This window comes from Humulus lupulus, chromosome 5, assembly GCF_963169125.1.
Source record: "Humulus lupulus chromosome 5, drHumLupu1.1, whole genome shotgun sequence".
In the NCBI taxonomy this organism is placed as follows: domain Eukaryota; kingdom Viridiplantae; phylum Streptophyta; class Magnoliopsida; order Rosales; family Cannabaceae; genus Humulus; species Humulus lupulus.
The window spans coordinates 81,978,207-81,990,108 of NC_084797.1; the positions used below are offsets into that span (position 1 = coordinate 81,978,207).

The 11,902-nt window shown below is 37.9% G+C and overlaps 1 protein-coding gene across 8 annotated transcripts; it reads left to right on the forward strand.

Annotated features, from left to right (window-relative positions):
- Positions 1–420: 420 nt before the first annotated feature.
- LOC133777485 (E3 ubiquitin-protein ligase BRE1-like 1) lies at positions 421–5,185 on the forward strand. 8 transcript variants are annotated; one of them, XM_062217115.1, is made up of 9 exons: positions 424–746; positions 996–1,132; positions 1,950–2,210; positions 2,397–2,677; positions 2,928–3,182; positions 3,777–3,970; positions 4,061–4,144; positions 4,239–4,358; positions 4,458–5,185. In XM_062217115.1, the coding sequence occupies exons 4-9, from the start codon at positions 2,605–2,607 to the stop codon at positions 4,647–4,649; spliced, it is 918 nt and encodes a 305-aa protein (XP_062073099.1). In that variant the 5' UTR covers positions 424–746; positions 996–1,132; positions 1,950–2,210; positions 2,397–2,604; the 3' UTR covers positions 4,650–5,185. The 8 variants fall into 8 exon arrangements, with proteins under 8 accessions (XP_062073101.1, XP_062073102.1, XP_062073103.1 ...); XM_062217114.1 differs by having other exon boundaries at positions 1,035–1,132; XM_062217117.1 differs by having other exon boundaries at positions 421–1,132; positions 4,239–4,368.
- Positions 5,186–11,902: the final 6,717 nt, after the last annotated feature.

An 11,902-nucleotide genomic window follows, 5' to 3' on the forward strand; every position in this document is an offset into this window, starting at 1 on the left:
GGCGGTAAGATTCGTGACGCTTAGAGGATGTGTATCGATGGTGAATGGAGTCAAGGGGCCGAGCGTTATTCGATTCGAGGATGTAGTCTCATTTTATCTTTTTATGGTTTTATATGTATTTTCCGCATTTCTTATGTAATTCTTTTCATTTAAATCATGTTTTGTTATTAAAGACAATGAGATCCCATATCCTTCTTAGTATTTATTTGTAAGTAACTCTTATTTTATAAGTTACTCAATAAAATTATGGTATTTTCGTAAAAAAATGTAAGTTTATGTATAGTTTCGTTAATGGTCCAAATAGTCTAGATTAGTGAGACATTACAATAAAATGCTCTATAGTGTAAAAGGCGGGTAGTTAATTTATTTAGAGGTAAACTGAAAATTAAAATGGTCTTAAAACATATATCTTTATTGCGCCAAAGTCGTAAAGAAAAAACTTGGCACCCGGTTTGATCTGAAGGACAACTTCTTGTTGCGCCATGGGTAGCCCGAAAACACAGTAAAGATAGCATTGGGGTTTGGTTGAGCCATTGCACATGAATATGAAACCACATTTTTCTTCTTCTTCTTGTGATTTCTTCATTTTCTTTCTCATTTTCTTGGGGACAAGAGTTCCCAAATCAAATCTGAATTGGGGCACAAAAACAAAGCAACAAACTTTTACAGCCAGTGACAGACCAAATTACTCCAATAAGCGATGGGTCTACTTAGGGCAAGCGTCAATCATCTTGGACTTCACAAAGGTGGCTGCCCAAAAATTACTACTGCCAAATGTCTGAATACATTCAGATATGATTCTCTCTTATTTTTTATTAATGAACATTTCTACAAGTCTTTATCATCTATAATCATTTTTAATTGATTTAAGTCTGAGAATTTGATGCTCCAAGTTTTTTATTCTCTGTAATTTATACCATTTATCATCTTTTATCCATCCATACCTCCATTCATTATACTTTTTTAGTTTTTTTCAATTAACTTACAACCAAAAGATTTGGTGATGATGAATCCTTCTCCTCCTCGACGCATAGTGGGTCTTTTCAGGGTCCGACAGTGATGATGCCTTCTTCTTCTTATTCTTCACCTCAACACGCTGTGGACGAAGACTTGGGTTCAGAGCTCGTACTTGGTAAGTTTCCCTATCGAATATGGATTTTTTTCTTCTTTTTTTTTTCTTATCTAATGTGGTTGGTGTGAGGTCTCACTTTTGCGAGATCGTGGGTTGGGTCTGGATTGTGTTTTTTATTCACGTGCAAGTTGCTAGTGGTGATTTGTGGTGGTGGTGGAGCGTAGGTTAAAAATGGAAAGGCGTGGCCCTATGGCTCACGAAAATGGTGGAACATATCTGTTGTTGTTTTCATTTTTTTTATTATATTCTTCGTGCAAGTTTCTATCCATATCTATTTATACTCAAGATATGACTTCAATTAAGTATTTGACCCCAAACATGCATCTGTTACAATTCATTTCAAAAAGCCTTTCCATCTCTCTCATTAGCCCAAGTTTCGATTCATCTTCAACCATGGTAATTGGTTATTCTCTACATGTTTATTGTTATGTATATATAGGAATAAAGTATCTATAGAGAAGGAGTTATCTATGAATGTAAATACTTGTTCTTTTCATATTTTGTTTGTTTTTAAAGTTGTTAATTTGACTTGAGAGGATAACTTTATTTTACATTTTATTTTTTAGCACAACTTCGTGGTTTGGTTATACCCTTATACCTTTTTACTGTTATACTTCTTTTTAATACTTCTAATTTTCTGAATTATTCGTGCAGTAAGGTTAGCTATAAATATGCCTTGTCAGGAAATATTCGTCTTTTATTATGCTTTTGTGTATAGCGTAGAAGATTCATTAAAAGTTAAATACAGCACTAATGAATTTATTGTAGTTTTAGCTAGTCATCTTTGCCTTAACATCCCTATCTGACTGAATTCCAGATGTTGTGATTCCAATAACTTGCTTCATATTATTGTGCCTATTTGCTCATCAACATTATGGTACGCACCGAGTTGGATTCTTCTTTGAACCAATTGTGTTGACGTGGCTGCTATGCATCAGTACCCTTGGCTTGTATAATATATTTCGCTGGAACCCACATGTTTATCAAGCTCTTTCCCCATATTACATGTTCAAGCTCTTGAAGAAGACAAGGATAAGTGGATGGATGTCTTTAGGTGGAATATTACTGTGCATAACAGGTAAAATAGGGGAACACACATAATATTTTGAGTCATTTTTCTTAGGAAAGAAAACAGAGCTCTTTGTATTTTTTTTTTTTTTTTTGCATGTTTGATAAGATATGAATGACCTTTATTAAGACATAAGCTGTTGTCAGATTTTTATGTGTTATTACATGCCACTAATGAATCCGTGTGTTTTTTCAGGCTCAGCGGCTATGTTTGCTGATCTTGGACACTTCTCATATGCGGCCATTTAGGTAACTTTGAACATCATTATAACAGTACTTTATCATGTTTTAATCTCATTTTCAGTGGATGTCTAATCTAACAAGGGAATTTCAACTCCTAATGTATTTTCCTACCGCAAATTGGTTTCACCTTTCTGGTTTATCCAACACTTATTTTGGCATACATGGGCCAAGCTGCTTATTTATTACATCATCACCACTCCAAACATAGTATCAGTTTTTATGTCTCAGTTCCTGGTAAGGGTCATTCTTCCCTTTTGTATGAAGTACTGTTGTTTAATTTCTAGTTGGGCAAGCTTTGACAAGATGAAATAAATTAAAACTAAGATTCACCATATTCTCCTAGCATTTGATAGATGATGTTAAAGAATATTAAACTTCACATCTCATTCTTTAATATTATTATTTCAAACTTCTGTTGTGAATAGTGACTGGTATAAGTACTCGTTACGAAAGATATGATATCTATAAAAAAATTTGAATGCAGAATGCATAAGGTGGCCAGTTCTTGTTGTAGTTATTCTTGCTTCAGTATTTGGAAGCCAAGCAATCATCCGTGGAATATTTTCTATCATAAACCAAAGACAGTCGATTGGTTGCTTCCCAAGAGTCAAGGTCGTTCAAACTTCTTACAAGATTCATGGTCAGATATATATTCCAGAGATCAATTGGATTCTCATGATCCTTTCCATTGTTGTAACAATTGGATTTAGAGACACTAAACACATGGGAAATGAATCAGGTAACTTGTACATCTTCACTAGTCTCATACTGAAAACAGTTAAATTTATTTTCTTACCTCTAATAACTTTATCTGGGCCCAAGGAGTCCATTATTATTGTCTAGCTAAGAGAAGAACAATATTACTACTCAGGTTTTAAGTTGGGGCAGCACCCACTCGTGTTGATTGGTCCATCTGTAAAAAGAAATTTGGTATTTGTAACTTTGTCTAAAAATGAAGTGCTAGATTAGTATATTATCTTTTTCTTTTTAATGAATATGCATTCATATTGGTACTCATAGGAACCTCAACTTTTTGAAATCCTTCATGTAATACATTAAAACTTTCGATTGATCATAATTTATAGCAATTTAGGGAATCTTGTGGTCACTTGATAAGTTGATGTAACTGAAGTTTGAAACAAAAGGTAATTTTAAGTGAACATTGTTGTATTTTAAAGTTCTTCATAAATGGATACAATGGAATAAGTTGAAGGGTTGGTTTTCTCTTGCCAAAATATGGAAAATTTTTGTTTAGTTGTTTATAGTTTTCATTATCTTGGAGGATAACTGAATGTTCTGTGAAGCTAATGTTAAGTGCATTGGTTTTATGAAGGGGAGTTAGAAAATAGAGTTGTTGAACTAGAAGAGAGTAATTGCAAACTAGCAATTCTCAAATCTCGGAGAGATGCCGCAAAAGTGGCAGGCTTTTCTGTCTTAAATTTAGGGAGCAAGCATGTTAGTTGTGACAAAGTTAGAGATAAAGTAAAAGATATACAAGATATGGAGACTGCTCTTAAAGAATTAATGGTAGTGTAATTACCTTTCTTTCGAACACTTACCTTTGTAAATTAATCTTTTGTAGACGATAATCCATTCTAACTGATTTGAGCTCTGCAGGATCAAGCTTCTTGCCGGCTTAAAGAAATAAAAGGTCTTCACGAAGAGAGAGTACATATATTGCTGCAGTTATCTAACTTTCAGGTCACTTTAATGTATAACTAGTCTTTTGTATGTGCTGGTTTTATTACTTTAAAATATCATTTCACTAATGCTAACTCTTGTCACAAATGGACAGAGCAAATTGAATAATGTAGCATGTATTTCCTCTTCCCAAGCCTACCTCTTAGTGAGAGATCAAATTGAAAAATCAAAATTTGAAGTTATTGAGTATCAGGCTTCGTATGAGAAACTTCAGGTTGTAACTGGTCGGTAGTTTATTTTTGCCTTTTATCTGCCATTTTTTGCTAAGATGTCACTATGATGCTAAAAATAATGTTTTCATTGGAGATTGTAGGCCGAGAAGGATATTCTTGTCTTAAAGGAAAGGGAACTTAATGTTAAAAGTGATGTCATTGATTTCCTTCGAAGATCTGCTGCAATTGAGAATTCAAAGATTTCAGATCTTAGGATAGAAATACAGAAGCAGAACGATGAGAGAAAGATGATTGAAACAAAGGTGGAAGATGCTTCAAGAGAACCTGGGTAGAAGAAACCTGAAGCTTTATTGCAAGCCAATGGCTCTTTTTATTCTTTAATTCTGATGGAAGAATTATTATTTCAGGAAGAAAAGAAATGATTGCAAAATTTAAAGCCTTGGTGTCTTCCTTTCCTGTGGAAATGGAAAACATGCAAGACCAATTGCGAAAACATAAAGAAACTGCTTCAGATGTTCATTTTTTGAGGGCTGATGTGCAATCTTTTTCTAGCATTCTTGACAGGAATGTGAGCAGGTTTTTCATTTGGTGAAATTATTGGATGTTATCATTGGGCTTGTGATGACTTTTTTGCATCAGGTGAAATAGTGTAAAACTCCATTCGCTAGATTCATTAGGCTACTGAGATACAGAAATTGCAAACCATGGTATGTATTATGTTTTCAGATTTGTATCTTTTAGATGGTCACTAGGTGGAGACTGGCCATCACTATTAATCTTTGGTTAATTGTATAAATGTCATGTCACATTAAATTTATCCTTCTAAGTTCTAAGTGTGTACAATGGAAACTGGTTCTATGTTTTTATATTCATTGATTCTTTTCAGTTGCGCAAATGCCAAGTCTATGATGTTGTTTAAAACATCATCATATAAATCATTTAAAACCCCATGTATAGGAATAGAAAGAGTAAATAATGAAATGAAGAATTCTACCCAAAAGAAGGATGTGATTTCTAACAAAGAAACAGGACAAGCTAAGTGGAGCTCTTATTCGCAATAGTGTATGTTAGTCATGTGCCTTTAATTGGATTGCTAGTTCAATATAGTGAATATTCAATGCTTTCCCTTCAATCTAAGTTTTAGCTTATGTGCATGTGTGGTTTATTACTTGACACTAACCATATATATATATATATATAAATATATGTAAATGGTAATTTTGTTCCTGCTGAAGTTTCGTGTGTCGAGAATTTAAGATACAATCTTTTCTTTTGTCAATTGTGATTATCTGGCTTAGTGCACGTAACAAATTGTTCTTTGATTTAAGCAAATTTACCTGCTCTGCTCTGCCTTTTTACTCTGGAAAAGGTGAAGTCCTGGAACAAATCACCATCATTATCATCTTTATCTTCTTGGATTTGACATTTATTGTGCCATTTGACACATAACAGGTGAGTCGTTCCCCAGTATAACTAGGAAAAGGTTGGTTTATTCTTTGTGTTTTTCTTTATCACTTTAATTATGTACATCGTATTATTTCCATTTATTTTGTTTCTTATTTACAACACCTATCGCTGGTTGTCATTTTGCATGCTCTTTTCCTTTGCTCACTGTCTATTCAAGTTTGGAAGTTATCATGTTTTTGGAGCCTGTTGAAGCCCAATCTCTCATGGAACATTGTTGACATCCTCCAGTATCTTCTATTTGTTTTAACACCCCAATAGTTTAGTTAGTTTCTCATTATTGTTTGGATTATATAGGGAGAGAGGAATAAAGACAAGCATGGTTCTTCTTTCAAAGATGCTTCTGGTCTCTAAAATGGGTTTCTCAGTACTATGAATGTTGGTTGCAGGTCCAACCCTCTCACCATCAGTTGGTTTTGGGTCCTCGATCTGTAAACGCCAGCCTGTGGAAAGCTCCCCCTCCTGGTTCACTTAAATTAAATGTGGATACTGCTAATAGTTGTGAGACTGGTATTATTGGTATTGGCGCTCTTGTTAGGGACTTTGATGGCTTTCCTTTAGGCTGCTTGGCAAAGCCTTCGCATGGTTTGAAGGGGTGTTTGGAAGTTGGTTTCTTTGTTTGTATAGTTGAAAGTGATGCAGAGGTTGTCGTTAACTCTACTTCTTCCTCTCGTGATGTTTCTCAATGGAGCTATATTCTTAGGATTATTAGATCTTTGTTATTTGTCTTTCTGGGTGTGTGCCTAGTACATGTTTTGCGCAATAGTAATACAATAACAACTTCACACCAAATTCACACCAACTTCACTTCACACATGGCTCCACTAAATTCACACATTGTTCATACCAAATTAAAACATGGCTCAAATATCTAGAACAAAGAAATTTAATCAAAGCCTGAGCCATAACCATCAAATCTCAAAACATTAATATGACAAAGTCAAAATAAATAGGGGACCATAAACAATATAAGAACAATACCACAAAATCTAAATAGATAATAATACAACATAAATCATAGAATAAAAATACTTTCACAAATTGGAAGGGCTATTGGGCTTGCAAGGGGAGAGTGGGGTCTCAGGCATTGGCGGGCATGCGAGGGCTAGAGACAAAGGCAGCGGCTGCGGGCTCAAGCAGCACTGGTTGCAGGCATGGAGGCAATGGGCTTCAATGAAGGGGGATGCAGGCAGGCCTTCGGCTTTGGTGAATGGGGTTATAATCTTCGACTTTGGCGAAGAGGGTTGCAGGATCCGACAATGGCTCCAGCATTGCTTCGGTCTCAGGCGACGGCAGCTACAGTGGGTAGTTGATGATGGTGGGTTTGACCTGAGAGAGAAGGAATAGATGGTGAAGCCAATGGAGAGATCCCAAACGATATGAACCTAATTTTTTAAAAGGGTATTTTAGAGATATTTTAGTGAGAAACAAAAATTACGGTATATGATTAGTATTAGTGTGGTTATTAAGAATACTAGGTGTAGTTTCCTGATGAAAATGAAGTTACTTGGTTGGAAGAAGTTCCACCTTGTGTTATGAGCAATGTAGTTCATGATTCTTGTAACGCCCTGGATAGCCAAGACCGCTACACTGTGTGCTTATAAAGGTGCAGGACTTGCTAATCAAGTCATTTAGTTAAAACGTGTCACTAAAACCATTAATGCGCTAGGGTTAAGAGAGTTTGGTCTCAAAAAGGTACATTTCATAGAATTTACGCATTTTTACACATGGGATCCCAAAAAGGAACAGCGTTCAAAGTCCGTTTACAAAATTTCCAAAGTTTAAACAATCGTTAGCCACTCTAAGGCAAAACAGACATTTCTGACTCTCCTGTTCCTGTCTCACTCTTAATCGTGGCGGCTGAGCAGCTGTTCATGTACATTCTGCTCTTAGAGCTCTCCAAATCAGGGCTGATCAAGCTTGCCCTTGCCTTTACCTACACCACGTAGTACCCGTGAGCCAGGGCCCAGCAAGAAAACATATCATATTCCATGTCAAGCAATAACAATATTTGGATATCCCTTTTAAGCACGTTCATACACTTAACATACCACAATATTCACAAAGCATGGAGATTCAACCAAAGAGTCAGCTAATTGTCACCCAACTATTCGGCATAACAACCCACCAAACAATAATAGCAAACAAATCATATTATAATCAGGGTCGAAACTTAAGGTCGTACCCTCTGTTTACCCCACTGACTCCGGCCCGCTTAAACCGAGCTCAGTGCTTAACAAGATGTCCTCGGCTACCAGTGGCCGAGCCGCGCCCTATGCGCTAGTGTAAACTTCGGCACTCTTAGGTCATTGGTTTACTGTTTACATGGTATAATACCATCCTTTACAAAGCATACAGAATAGGGAACCCTTAGTCCCATCATAATACCATAACCGGGTGCAGTTTTCTTACCTTTAATTTCCAAGTTCACTGATTACGAGTGACGCCTATCGAGTACGATCCATTTCCCAAGCTCTAGCTTAACACCTAGTCACAACCAAGATATGGAGCACCATTAATAATCAAGTTAATATTTCCAGGTGGAGTTCTAGCTTCTGAGACGTCGAATTCCACCAATCACGGTGGTGGAATTGATCCCGAGCACCCTAGGTTAGGTTCCCGCTCATAAAACTCCCAAAAGATCAAAAATGCTCTTAAGGGCTACGGCCCCTGAAACCTAGCCGCGACCCACCCCTGAAACAGAGGCTAAGCCTCTCTGAAGACAGACACGCGCCGCGGCTGTGCCCTGAGGCGCCGCGGCGCTTCCCCACTGCAGAGCCCCCTTGGCTCTTCCTTGCTTTGCAGAGCCGTAGCGCTCTAGAACAGAGCCGCAGCCCAACCCTTCGTGCCTAGAAAATCCACCATTTCTAACATCCTAACCTTATTCAAAACCACCCCAAAGCTCCCTAGTTCCAAAATCCATTAATCACAAGACTTTTAACATGATTCTAACAGCATAATCCAATAGAAATCCAGCTTAAAAACCCATCAAAATCCCTTTTTGATTTCTGAAACCCAGCAACTAAAGAACTCAAAAACCAGTCATGCAAACTTAGAATTTAAGCTCTAAACTATGAATTGAAGCTTACCTCCTTTGATGAACCACTTCCTTAATAGATTCCTAAGCTAAAATCCAAGCTTCTCAGCTTTAATTCAATCCTTAACATCAAAACCATAAACACTTTTAATACTCAGCCAAAACTCAGAATTCTAGTGCTCAAAAATGAGATTCAATTCTTACCTTGATCCTGGTTTAGTGTCCCTTCGTCAGAGCTAGGCTAATCCTTCACAAATTCAGCTTAAACACAGAATTTCCAGTTGAGTTTTCCTTAGATTTCTGTAGTTTTCTTAAGAGAGAAAAGAGAGAGAAGAGAAGGAGGAGAATAAATTCTAAAGGGTCGGTTTGTATCTTTTGTTCCACTGACTTCTATTTTACTTAGTCTAATCTTAATTAATTAAATCAATCCCGAGGCTCGGGGTACCAAAAACGTCCCCGAGGGCAAAATGGTAAGATTCCTCAGCATTCCCGCCTAGGCTTCCTAACCTCAAATATATCTCCATATATTTATTTCCACAACCCGATAACCCAAATTATCACCTAATACCTAAAATACCCCTTGACTTGCCCCAAGTCAAATATTAAGCCCCGTTGTGACTTCCCACTAACTAGCTCTCTAGGATCGCCTCAAGTCGCATGCTGCAGATTTACCCACATGATAATGTGGTTCTCACAAATATAACATACAACCACATTTATATTCATATCGCCATACAAACATGTTTATGAAATAGTCACACGCTAATTTAATAATTTTCACACATAAACCAATCATGCCCTTCCGGCACACTAATCAAGGTCCTTAAGCCATATTAGTGATTTTGGGTCATTACAATTCTACTCAATGAAATTTGTCATTTTTTTATAAAATATATATTGTTTCCCTAAATATTAGCATGATGACGTGGCACTTTAAAAAGGTATGTGAAGGCACGTCACTCATCATTAATGAAGGTCTGGTCGACCTACGACCATGTTATCAGAAGAAACTTGGGTGCACGATAGACGCAAAGAATATGCTAAGCAACAGGAAAAGAAGATGGACAGAAACATGCGACCAGAGCTGCTCGTGGGATCGAGACAAATGCTCAAATGTGGTTATAAGTTAGATGTTTCATAGGTATTTGCTAATTTAAATGTAAATAGTATTATTTAAGCTTGTAACGCAAGTTGAGGACAGTTCATGGCCCATATATACATCCATGAGCCTATAAATAGGACTCATAGAATTCATTTATGGAATATGTGATAATTTGTACTCAGAGAGAACTAAAGTGCTGATATACACGATCTTTGTATCCATCTTCAGAGATTGTGAGACTCAGTGAGCCCCTAGTTCGCCGATCGCAGGTTTTGGAGTCTTTACATTAATAAAAACACTAAGTTAACATAGATCATTATCGATCATCGGGGCGAAACCACTATAAAATCTCGGTGTCGTTTGTCTTATTTCGTTCAATTCATACTTTTCACATTGTCTTTGGTGTCGTTGACCAAATCTAGGGTCAAAATTTTGGTGCTTTCATTGAGAGTTAAACTCAAGGATAAAAAAAATGGCTAAGAACACCAGGAGGATGGGTCAAGCAAGCCAGACTTCGGAGAATCCACAAAATCCACCTCCTCCACCAGGCGTGACAGATGAGGAACCATAGGTGGAATTGGAAGAGAAAGAGGAGGAGAAGGACACTGGAACCCAAAGAACAGCCTTGGGAATGTTGCAGGATGAGTTAGCCACCTTAAAAGCTAACCAAGAGAACATGGCTGAGACAATGGTGATGCAACAGAAGAAGCTCGACCGGCAACGGTGAGAATTAAACGAGAGACAGGCGGACATGGATCATCGACAAAGAGATGTGACGGTGGCCTTAGAAGCAGCTATATAGTTGGCTTGAGGACTGTCACTGCACAACATCCCCAACAAGAGTTACTGCAAAATCCTCATCCTCCTCAAAACCCACGATCTGAGCATTGCCAATATCCTCCGAACCCACAAAACCCGAGAAATCCCCAGCAACCGAAACAACACCAAGCTGCCCAGCATGAAACACAGCCTTAGAATCCTGGTAGAAATAACGAGCAGCATCAACCCTCTCATGCTGGTCGGGGTAGCATACAGCAACATAGATAGAATAGGGATGAACAACATCCCAGAAGCCCTAGATGTCTCGCAATAGACGAGCAAGTCTTACCTGGCAGGGGACAGGTTCCCTCAGGAAACAGGAGGCAACCGGACTTAGGCTCTGCGATCTGGGATCCCCCATGATAGAATAATGTCTTGAGACCCAATAGCTAGCGCACGTCTCCTCCTGTTTACCGAGACAATTTGGGGAGAAGAGAGGGGGACATTACATATAGCAAGTTGCATACCCACAAGTTGCAGTTCAGAGACGGCCATAATTATAATGAAAGGGACTCTGGTTATCATAGAAGAAATGTTGGTTGGCAACAAGGGCAAAGGTTCGGGCAGCAAAACCCTCCTCCAATGGATAATCGACTAGCAAGCTCGAACGCAGGGGATAACTCAGGCAACCTAACATCTTTGACTGGCTAGGAGCAAGCAAGCAGAGATGGAGAGACGAGAATTTAAGGCATATACTCAATGATCGAAGAGAAAGACACGATGAGCATGTCCCACCTGTTGTGGTTGCTCATGCCCCTGCTATACCAACTGTTGTTCAAGCTCAAATAGATGCTCTAAACCAGGCAGTACAACAGCTGGTCAGGAATAAAACTTCCCATATAGATTACGACCGGAGAAAGGGCACCCCTTTCATCAACAGAATTGTTATGGCCGAAATCCCAAGCAAGTTCAAAATGTCAGTGCTGCCCAGCTATACTGGAAAAGATGACCAATATCTCATGTGAACAAATTTAAGTTACACATGGACATCCAGAAGGTGTCCGAAGATGCTCGATGCAGGATCTCCTGCTACTTTGTCTGATGCTGCTCAGGAGTGGCACATTGAATTTCCACCGGCCAGCATAGTTTCATGGGAAATGTTTGTAAATGAATTTTACAGACACTTTTATGCTAGTCAGATACATCCAACAGAGGCCAACCAA

Excerpts from the sequence above, each read along its gene's own strand:
- LOC133777485 (XM_062217113.1), top strand. The coding sequence starts at position 2,605 with ATGGGCCAAGCTGCTTATTTATTACATCATCACCACTCCAAACATAGT. Across the intron at positions 3,183-3,776 it reads ACACATGGGAAATGAATCAG|GGGAGTTAGAAAATAGAGTT; the intron begins GTAACTTGTACA and ends GGTTTTATGAAG. Across the intron at positions 4,359-4,457 it reads CTTCGTATGAGAAACTTCAG|GCCGAGAAGGATATTCTTGT; the intron begins GTTGTAACTGGT and ends TGGAGATTGTAG.